Genomic DNA, 11221 nt, shown 5'->3' on the forward strand with positions numbered 1-11221 from the left:
ATAGAACATAGAAGAAGGAATGAGATAGAAAACTCCCAAAAGAGTAAGTTTATAACAAATAAACCAAACCCTCTACACTTTTCACAATGGAACAATGTACCGAAAAAAGAGGTTTATCTTCCAAAATCAAATACTTGATATGAATCAAGAGATTTTATTAAAATTATTTTCAAAGAGGCAAGGAAGACACATGGGAGCAACAAAGATTTCTTGGCAAGAAGATAATGCAATAAGAAGCAAACCAAGGCGAAGATGATCCATAAATTCAACCACATAAAAGTTTATCAATTGCCAAAGACAATGAGAATATTGGAATTAATTTCATGTGGTATATTTCAAGGATTCGAGATCAACTTCACAAAATGCATATGGTTAAATTTATGAATTAAGAACCATGCACATATAGAGATTATCAATATATACAATCATGCAAACAATGATTGGAATAACTTGAAGCAAATGGTTTCCCAAATAAGATATAAATATATATATTTGAGGAAGCCTCACCAAGAATCTCTTACTCAAACAAGGACCAAAAAATAAGCAATAAGGGCTTTTAATAAGAGTGAGCTTGCTTGAGCAATCATGCCACTTAGGAACAAGATAATTAACAATATCATCTCTAAGTGGCAAAACCGCATATGTTCACATTTTATAGGCTTGTGATATGTACAAAGCATATCACTCCCCCATAATGTGATAAAACATTTCTTATCAAGAGGCAAATTCAAGTAGAGATAATTAATGGAAATTTAGAATTTAAATTTCTCATGAGTATGACATACCACACAATGACTAGATAATATTGCAACATCAACACTAAGTGGTATTACTCATGTACACACATTTTAAGTTAAGAGAGATGCACAAAGCATAACACTCCCCCAAAAGGGGATGTTTCATTAATTACTCGAAAAGAGCCAAATATGATATCATCAAGATGCATTAGAGGCTCAAAGCAAGAAGGAAAAGTAAATTATGTGCCAAACAATCATACTTGAATATACAAGATAATAGAGTAAGGCACAACATATACAAAAACATACTTGGTACAAAACCAAAATATGCAAAGGGGCAAGTAACTTACCTTGTAAAGAATTTAAGTACAAATTACCGCAAAGAGAAACATTGAATATAAGGTATAGATGATAATCCTTTTTACTTGGCTTGATGAAATATGATATATGAAGATCCATTAATTTTTCATGAAATTGCCAAGTCTCCAATATCCTCCACATACACATATTTATCAAGTTCGAGCTTGTCGGTCCCCAATCAAGCTGGGTCCTAAGAGGTTAGTCACAATAGATTTGTCGATTTAAATGGTTCTTTTCTTGACACCAATTTGAGTTCCAATAAACTTGGCAAACACATTGTCACCCTTATCCTTCCCAAGAAAATAATCATCATCAACAATGATAGGGTTAGATAAGGTACCGTTTAAGTATGAAGAGGCAAAGTGCCCCTTCTCACGACAAACATAGTAATGTGTGCTCCCCTTCTTCTTCTTTGATGATTTCTTGACTTGGGGAGCTTTAGCTTGATTCTCCTTGGGAAGTGACCTATATTCAACTTGAGGTTGAGCTTAAGCTTGTTCTTGTGGTTGATTCCCTTGTTGCTTCTCATTTAAGTGTTTATTCTTCTTCAATGGACACGATCTAAAATGGTGCTTTTCAATCTTGCACTTGAAGCAAACGATCTTGGCCGAATTCTTGACCTGTTATTGGAAATTCTTGTTGCTCTTGCTCTTGAACTTGTTCTTGTTATTGGAGTTGAATCCAAACTCACTCTTATCATTGGGAAATTGTTGCACACTCAACATATTATAAGTGCGGATTTTCCTTGATACCAATACCAAAGGTATAACAATATATTCATGGCATCCACTTGAATTCAACATACGTAATTCAAGAAATATTTATGTAATATTTCTTCATATATAAACGCAATGAAAACATTAGTCTCTTTAGTCTGTTCTTGTTGGCCATGTGAGGTGCCATTTGTTGGCCATGTGAGGTGTCATTGTCATTGTGTTAGGATGGTGGATGCCGGGGCGGCGGCAGCCCCGGGTAGCGGCGCAATCATGATTCTACGAGGCAGAGTTGTGGTTTTAAAAAAGGACGTCATGGGGGAAGAAGCCCCAGATCTCTTTTTAATAGAGGAGGTGCGTACGCACCGAGCTGCGAGAACGGAGTCTCGAACTCGGGCGGGCCGAGTAGTATCAGCACTGCCCAGTCACCGGGCTATGCTCTTAATTCTTCTACGAGGCAGAGTTGTGGTTTTGCTTCGCAGAAGTGTCGAACCAGTGCCATTAGGGTGGATGGTTTGTCATCGTTCTTTTACACTTTTCTTCCTTTTCATCCTTTTCACGTGATGCGATATTCTAAGCTAATATATGAGAGCCAGAACCAGAGCCAGTGATTGCTAGACCTTTGAAAGAAATTAAAAAGACAACGGCCAGCGTCAACAGCTGACGGAAGAAGGGAAAACGCGCTGTCACACATACTGTAAGCTTACACGAGTCTTGGCACAACAAACTTAAACTGCTAATGAGATGACAGAGATATATTAAATCTGAGGCAACTTAAAAGTAGCAATACTTTAATCATTTTATTGATTCATTTCTGTATTTTTATCTAACCATTTGAGAAACCATTTAGTCATTTCACTGATTTACTTCGGTACTTTTATGTGACTAGTTGAGAAACTATTCAATCCAAGGGTCCCAGCCAGCACGACCTTTGTCATGGAGACAGGTAGTGAATCTATGTGAAAATAGAAATTGTTAGTCAGGTGGCGTTGTAGAAATGCATCATCACAGAAAGATTACCGTATGCGACCATTTCAGCAAGTGTCACCGAAAGATTCAGTTACAAAAAGTTACTAACAGAAAAATCTTAAATAAATACACCCAAATCTCACGAGCACTCGACTCGAAAAAACTGGTTTTGTAAACCCGTGTGCTTATTGTACTCACCAAAAGTTCGGAAATTCATAATACATTCACGTCATCACGTCATGGACAACCCACACGCTTACACCGTGATCTGAAGTACGTAGTACGGAGTATAAAAATACAGAGCAGGGGACCGATCGTCGTGATCACCCCGCACACTACGACGGAGCGCGCAGTCTAGAACAGGTCGGAGAGCGTGGGCAGCTTGAGCTCGCCGGCCTTGGTGAGCGGCAGCGTGAAGTTGCCGAGGACGGGGAGGTCGACGGTGAGGCCGACGCGCATCTCGTAGTCGAGGTCCCAGTCCTTTCCGGCGTCCTTGACAAGGCTCACCAGGAAGTCGTACGGCACCTTCACCGGCAGGTCGAGGCTGGTGGTGTCGTCGCCGGCCAGCGACCCCGGGTCAGGCATGGTCCCGGACGCCACCTCCCGGCCCGCCAGCTTGAGGGAGTAGCTGATCTCGCAGATCGGGATGGTGTGGGAGTAGGGGTTGCGCACGTCCAGGCGGCCGCCCAAGGTGGCGCCGTCGCGGCCGACGTTCTTCACCGTCATGTCGGAAAGGTCCGCCTCCGGCTTCTTCACGTGCGCCACCTTCTCCGCCAGGAACCCCTTCGCCTTGTCCATCATCTGCGCCATGTTGCTCGGTTGATCGATCACTCGTCGCGAGTTTCTCTAGCTCTTGATGTGTGTGACGGATCGCGGTCAAAGTTCTTCTGTGTTTCTAGCTAGTTTGATGGCGTTGCAACATCGAGATCGCTGGAATATAAAGGCATGTATTGGAGTGGGGTCGGGGTTTTACGCGGCAGTCGGCAGACACGTAGAGGGGATGCGTGGTGGTCGCGCGTCGGCACGGGAGAAGCCGACCAGTACGAGGGCGACGGGTGGGCACGCGTCATGCCTAATGCGTGGTGGTTATCGAACACTCGAGTCTGGTGCTACTAGTGGTGCTTCTTTTCTTCCGGGAAAAAGTCTAAAATAAATCTTAAACTTGTAGACGAAAAATAAATTAAATCCTGAACTTCCAATCCCGGTAATTGACACCCTGAACTTCACAATCCGGTCTATTTTAAACCTTCCAGTAGGTTGAGTCTGAATTTGCTGACGCGGCATTGGTCAAAGCCGGGATTATTGACTAGGCCCACCGTCATAGTTAACAGTAAATAAGAAGAATAAAAGGAGGATGCTCGGGCTCAGGCAACCGGCAAATTGGTGCTCATGGAAGTGAACCAGCGTGTCGCCGCAGACGGCGAACTAGCGCTAGTGGAGGTGCTTGGGCCTGTTGTGCCATGGAGGGCTGGCGCTGCCGGAGATTCGTGGCACGAGCGCAAGTGGGAGTCTAGGGTGGTGACGTCGGCAGCTTCAGGTCATCAGCGGCGGTGGATTCCCATGCCGGTCGCGTGGAGTATCGGTGGCGGTCGCCTGGATCCCTCGCAGGCTCGTACTCGAATCAAGCCCCACATACGTGGGAGGACGCGCGGAGGAGACAGTCCAGGGATGGCGCGCTGCTGCTTTCCCTCGATGTAGGGTTGTGGGGGAGCCGCCGGCCGACGCGGGGAAGCCGGCCGTTAGGATGGGTCACCCTGGAGCCGGCGAGATCAAGGAAGGGTGGCCATCCCACGTGGCGGCGCAGTCGTGAAGTCTCAGGCGAGCGACATGCGATTTTAGTAATTGGAATTTTAGGAAGAGTATGGGTAACGTTAGGAAGAGCATGTGGGCCCGAACTGTAAGTAAGATTATCACATTTTCCAGGTAGGGATTGTAGTATTCCTAGTGTGCCAAACAGCTCTAGGGTCCAAAATAGACCGGGATTGCAAAGTTCAGAGTGCAATTACCGGTTTATCTTTCGTCTACAAATTTGAGGTTTATTTTGACTTTTTCCTTTCTCCCGCGCAGACGCAGGACACAATACTGGATGAATGTATAAAACAACACTTTTCCTAGTTTACAGCTAGCTGTTTTGCAATTGGTGAACAGTCACATTTTAAGGGTCCGATCTGTGTCTTCTGTCACGAATCTCCGCGCCGCGTTGAGTCTTTTCTCCCCCTCATTTAGGCTGGTTTGGGCAGAGTCAACGTACCTTTTCAGGATTATTTATTTTTAGAATTTCATTTTCCCCTACTCTCTTAGTCTGTCCACCCCTTGCCTCGGGAGACAAAGGGAGCAAACAGAGGTGCCATACTGCCATGGCGGAGAGGTCGGCGGCGACCCCGCAGCTGGTGAGACCGGCAGCGGAACGGAGTGCTACTGCGTAGGCCGGCGCAACTGCCTTGGAAGAGAGAGAGGTATCTCCGCAGCCTGCTCCGGCGGCGGCGGGTAGCGTTGTGGATCGAGACTTTGTTCGATCTGCAGCGGAGAGGCAGGCGATTCACGATAGTCGAAGACATGGCCGTCGCTTTCGAGATGGTAATGTCTGTTTTTTTTTCTTTCTGCATATGTGTGCTATTTCAGTCTATCTCTAGCTCCTGCACGTTTTCATTTTTGGGCAGTGTCGCTGATTACGTTGTCGGTGCTTGGTTGTAAGGTGTGGGTAGTTTGAATTTTTTATCAGGTAGCGATGCTGCTGTAGTTGCGGAGCCGATTCAGTGTCATGGCAAACCTGCAGACTGCAGTTCATGTTGACCAGGAGTCCGAGCTCGCCGAGGTTGGATTATGGTTCATACTAGGTTAATTTCATCTGTGTTCGTGTTCTTTGTTGGTGAGCTCCACCTGTAGTTTAGGTTTCAGGTTTTGTGTGTAAGATTGTCTAATTTATATTAGGGCTCAGTTGATTTTGAGGTTATATATTTTTCTTACTTTTCTTGAGCAGTTTTCTCATGTTTTCATGGTGTGCTCACGCCTTGAATACATTAGGTTTTAGTTCTGTGGTTTCAGCATGATATTTTTCATGATGTATGACTCTATTACTTAGTTGATTGTGGGTTGGTTTTGCACTTGAGATTTCTGTAGGTTGTCAGCATAGTTTTTGTTCTCAGTGCTAGTAGATTGCTGCTGCATCCACTTGGGCAAGAAAAGTAGCTGGGCTAGATAAGAAAAGGTAGCTAGCTTCAGAATGTGTAGAGAATTTCCATCCAATAATTTTATTTCTGGCCATTGGAATCGATTTCCTATTCTTCTCGTGCATGTACTGCCACTAGTGACAAATGGTTTTGCACCTCCAGGTCAAATTGAAGGAACGCAATGCATAGTAATAGTTGTTGATAGCAAAACAGAGTGCGGAACACATGTGGGTTGCAAATTAGCTTACAACTCTGTAATCAATCAAGATTTGTAGCTGATGTGCTAGATCCATCAAGACAATATGCACTGGTTATCAACTGCAAATGGAGAGAACTTCAAATTCTGCAACCCAGGTTGATTCAACCAATGGAGTGCTGAGTTCAGAACCATCACTATCACCAGTGATTACGATCTCGGTCTGGATGGTGCTCCGGGCGTTGCTGCTAAAGCGGGTTGGTGCACCGACGTCCGGCCTCAGACATGGCAAAATTTCTACGTAGTTGTGTGCTTTGTTTTTATTTAAAAAATTGTGTCTAGGAATATCCTGCTAGATAGGAAGCAAATGCTTTAATACATATATCATTCGGCCGTCGACAACAAGTCAAGAGCTTAGTTCCTGGATTTTCTTGTACGTGAGCTTTTAACATGCAAGTAGCTAGCTGAGCTAATATAAGCTTATAGTCGCTCTGGGTAACATTCAAGATAGAGGCCTTTGAAACAAGCTTGAAGCTCGCCTTCCTCCGCGCTTATGTAACATGCTGACACATCCAAAGTAGAGACAAGAACGGCTCTCGGAAGATCGTGCACTACAACACCATTTTCTCCAAAACGAGACTGCATCAAAACTAGCATCTTATTGAGGTTTCGTTATTCAGTTAGTGATTCTCAGATTCTCAGCTAATTTCTTCAGTTTTCATTTTCTATATAATGACCTTACTCTTCATTATTTGTATTCACAGATTGTCAGCGAGTTACCATTTTATTGTCCTTCATTCTCTTTGGTTCAGTGATTAGTTTCTTCAGATTTCTGTTTCTCAGTCACTTTTGTTTTGAGTTCACTCAGTTTTTCGTATACAAGTTATTTTATGAGTCCCGTTTCTATAGTCTATGCCTGCTTCTCGGTTTCTCAATGTTGTCGGTCACTAATTTCTCAGCTATTCATTCTTTCATTTGATCTATTTATCATCTTCTTCCGTCATTGTTCTTTCTTCGGTCTCTGCCCTATGTTTTTTTAAGTTTTCAGTCACTCTTTTGTTTGTTTCCTTTTCTTCACTCTTTCAGTAATAAGTATTTCAGTTTTTCAGTTTGTAAATTCTCCTCGAATTTCCATTCTTTTTCAGTCTCTCTTTGTATTTACTCAGTGTTCATTTCAGTACTTCAACATGTTTTTTTTGTCCAGTCTTCGGCCTTTCAGATTATTTCTTTAGTCCCTCATTATCTAATTTTTCAGTTAATTTCTTAAGTATCTTAAGTCTATTTTATTTGACTTTCAGTATTTCACTTTTTCAGTACTTCATTTTGCATTTATTTTGACTTAAATTCTGTGTATTTATCATAATTCCTAAGTATATTGCTTCAGTTTTTAATTACTTGATTTTTTTCTTTCATTAACTTTTTTGTTCTCTCTTTAGTCCTTCATTACTTGAGTTAGCAATATCTATATTTTATTTGACTTTCAGTATTTCACTTTTTCATTACTTCATTTTGCATTTATTTTGACTTAAATTCTTTGTATTTATCATAATTCCTAAGTATATTGCTTCAGTTTTTAATTACTTGATTATTTTTTGCTTTCATTCACTTTTTTGTTCTCTCTTTAGTCCTTCATTACTTGAGTTATCAATATTTCTCTCCAATTTGTAGTACTTCTATCATTTCCTCTCTTTATGCTTCTTCATTTATTCAGATATTCATTCATTTTCTCTTTTTTTAGCTTGTGATCTTTGACAATACATAGGTTTCTTTTGTTTCATTGTGATTTTAGACTTCGATTCTATCTTTTTAGGGGTCATGGTGGGTAACTCCGCCTATCATACACTTAAGGTATGCTCAAGTTTGATAGCCAGTTCTGAAACCGGGAAAAGTAGGAAGGGCCCCTTGATACGCGTAAAGCACACGTCCGTTGGGAACCCCAAGTGGAAGGTATGATGCGTATAGAAGCAAGTTTCCCTCAGTAAGAAACCAAGGTTTATCGAACCAGTAGGAGTCAAGGATCACGTGAAGGTCGTTGGTGACGGAGTGTAGTGCGGCGCAACACTAGGGATTCCGGCGCCAACGTGGAACCTGCACAACACAATCAAAGTACTTTGCCCCAACATAACAGTGAGGTTGTCAATCTCACCGGCTTGCTGTAAACAAAGGATTAGATGTATAGTGTGGATGATGATGTTTGTTTGCGAAGAACAGTAAATAACAATTGCAGTAGATTGTATTTCAGATGTAAAGAATGGACCGGGGTCCATAGTTCACTAGTGGTGTCTCTCCCATAAGATAAATAGCATGTTGGGTGAACAAATTACAGTTGGGCAATTGACAAATAAAGAAGGCATAACAATGCACATACATATATCATGATGAGTACTATGAGATTTAATCAGGGCATTACGACAAAGTACATAGACCGCTATCCAGCATGCATCTATGCCTAAATAGTCCACTTTCAGGTTATCATCCGAACCCTTTCCGGTATTAAGTTGCAAGCAACAGACAATTGCATTAAGTATGGTGCGTAATGTAATCAACACAAATATCTTTAGACAAAGCATCGATGTTTTATCCCTAGTGGCAACAGCACATCCACAACCTTAGAACTTTATGTCACTGTCCCAGATTCAATGGAGGCATGAACCCACTATCGAGCATAAATACTCCCTCTTGGAGTTACAAGTATCAACTTGGCCAGAGCCTCTACTAGCAACGGAGAGCATGCGAGAACATAAACAACATATATGATAGATTGATAATCAACTTGACATAGTATTCAATATTCATCGGATCCCAACAAACACAACATGTAGCATTACAAATAGATGATCTTGATCATAATAGGCAGCTCACAAGATCTAACATGATAGCACAATGAGGAGAATACAACCATCTAGCTACTGCTATGGACCCATAGTCCAGGGGTGAACTACTCACACAACGATCCGGAGGCGATCATGGCGATGAAGAGCCCTCCGGGAGATGATTCCCCTCTCCGGCAGGGTGCCGGAGGCGATCTCCTGAATCCCCCGAGATGGGATTGGCGGCGGCGTCTCTGGAAGGTTTTCCGTATCGTGGCTCTCGGTACAAAGGGTTTCGCGACGAAGGCTTTAAGTAGGCGGAAGGGCGGAGTCGGAGGAGTCACGGGGGCCCCACACGATAGGGTCGCGCGGGCCCCCCTTAGGCCGCGCCGCCCTAGTGTGGCGGCGCCCCGTGGCCCCACTTCGTTTCTCCCTCGGTCTTCTGGAAGCTTCGTGGAAAAATAAGCCCCTGGGCGTTAATTTCGTCCAATTCCGAGAATATTTCCTTTGTAGGATTTCTGAAACCAAAAACAGCAGAAAACAGCAACTGGCTCTTCGGCATCTCGTCAATAGGTTAGTTCCAGAAAATGCATAATAATGACATATAATGTGTATAAAACATGTGAGTATCATCATAAAAGTAGCATGGAACATAAGAAATTATAGATACGTTTGAGACGTATCAAGCATCCCCAAACTTAGTTCCTACTCGCCCTCGAGTAGGTAAACGATAACAAGGATAATTTCTGAAGTGACATGCTATCATAATCTTGATCAATACTATTGTAAAGCACATGAGATGAATGCGGCGATTCGAAACAATGATGAAGACAATGAGTAAACAACTGAATCATATAGCAAAGACTTTTCATGAATAATACTTTCAAGACAAGTATCAATAAGACTTGCATAACAGTTAACTCATAAGCAATAAGTTCTTAGTAGAAAGCTTTGAAACAACACAAAGGAAGATATAAGTTTCAGCGGTTGCTTTCAACTTCAACATGTATATCTCATAGATAATTGTCAACACAAAGTAATATAACAAGTGCAATAGGTAAACATGTAAGAATCAATGCACACAGTTTACACAAGTGTTTGCTTCTAAGATAGAAAGAATAGGTAAACTGACTCAACAATAAAGTAAAAGAATGGCCCTTCGCAGAGGGAAGCATGGATTACTATTTTTGTGCTAGAGCTTTTCATTTTGAAAACATATAAACAATTTTGTCAACGGTAGTAATAAATCATATGTGTTATGTATAAGACATCCTATAAGTTGCAAGCCTCATGCATAGAATACTAATAGTGCCCGCACCTTGTCCTAATTAGCTTGGATTAACACGGATTATCATTGCATAGCATATGTTTCAACCAAGTGTCACAAAGGGGTACCTCTATGCTGCCTGTACAGAGGTCTAAGGAGAAAGTTCGCATTGGATTTCTCGCTTTTGATTATTCTCAACTTAGACATCCATACCGGGACAACATAGACAACAGATAATGGACTCCTCTTTTAATGCTTAAGCATTTAACAATAGATAATATTCTCATAAGAGATTGAGGATTTGTGTCCAAACTGAAACTTCCACCATGATTCATGGCTTTAGTTAGCGGCCCAATGTTCTTCTCTAACAATATGCATACTCAAACCATTTGATCATGAAAATCGCCCTTACTTCAGACAAGACGAACATGCATAGCAACTCACATGATATTCAACAAAGGTAAAAGTTGATGGCGTCCCCAGAAACATGGTTACCGCTCAACAAGCAGCTTATTAAGGAATAAGATACATAAGTACATATTCTTCACCACAATAGTTTTTAAGGCTATTTTCCCATGAGCTATATATTGTAAAGGCAAAGAATAGAAGTTTAAAGGTAGCACTCAAGTAATGTACTTTGGAATGGCAGAGAAATACCATGTGGTAGGTAGGTATGGTGGACACAAATGGCATAGTTTTTGGCTCAAGGATTTGGATGCACGAGAAGAATCCCTCTCAATACAAGGCTAGGCTAGCAAGGTTGTTTGAAGCAAACTCAAGTATAAAATGGTGCAGCAAGACTCACATATCACATATGAACATATTGTAAGTATTATAAGACTTTACATCGTCTCCTTGTTGTTCAAACACCTCAACCAGAAAATATCTAGACTTAGAGAGACCAATCATGCAAACCAAATTTTAACAAGCTCTATGTAGTTCTTCATTAATAGGTACAAAGTACATGATGCAAGAGCTTAAACATGATCTATATGAGCA

General features: G+C 41.8%; 1 protein-coding gene across 1 annotated transcript; it reads right to left on the reverse strand.

Moving 5' to 3' along the window:
* Positions 1-2946: 2946 nt before the first annotated feature.
* LOC127341966 (late embryogenesis abundant protein Lea14-A) lies at positions 2947-3699 on the reverse strand. Its single transcript, XM_051367907.2, has one exon. It carries the CDS (start codon positions 3587-3589, stop codon positions 3134-3136), a length of 456 nt encoding a protein of 151 aa, XP_051223867.1. The 5' UTR covers positions 3590-3699; the 3' UTR covers positions 2947-3133.
* Positions 3700-11221: the final 7522 nt, after the last annotated feature.

This window comes from Lolium perenne, chromosome 3 (genome assembly GCF_019359855.2).
Source record: "Lolium perenne isolate Kyuss_39 chromosome 3, Kyuss_2.0, whole genome shotgun sequence".
Taxonomy (NCBI): Eukaryota; Viridiplantae; Streptophyta; class Magnoliopsida; order Poales; family Poaceae; genus Lolium; species Lolium perenne.

Bases quoted from the DNA above. Each gene is read 5' to 3' on its own strand.
- LOC127341966 (XM_051367907.2), bottom strand. From the start codon at position 3,589: ATGGCGCAGATGATGGACAAGGCGAAGGGGTTCCTGGCGGAGAAGGTG.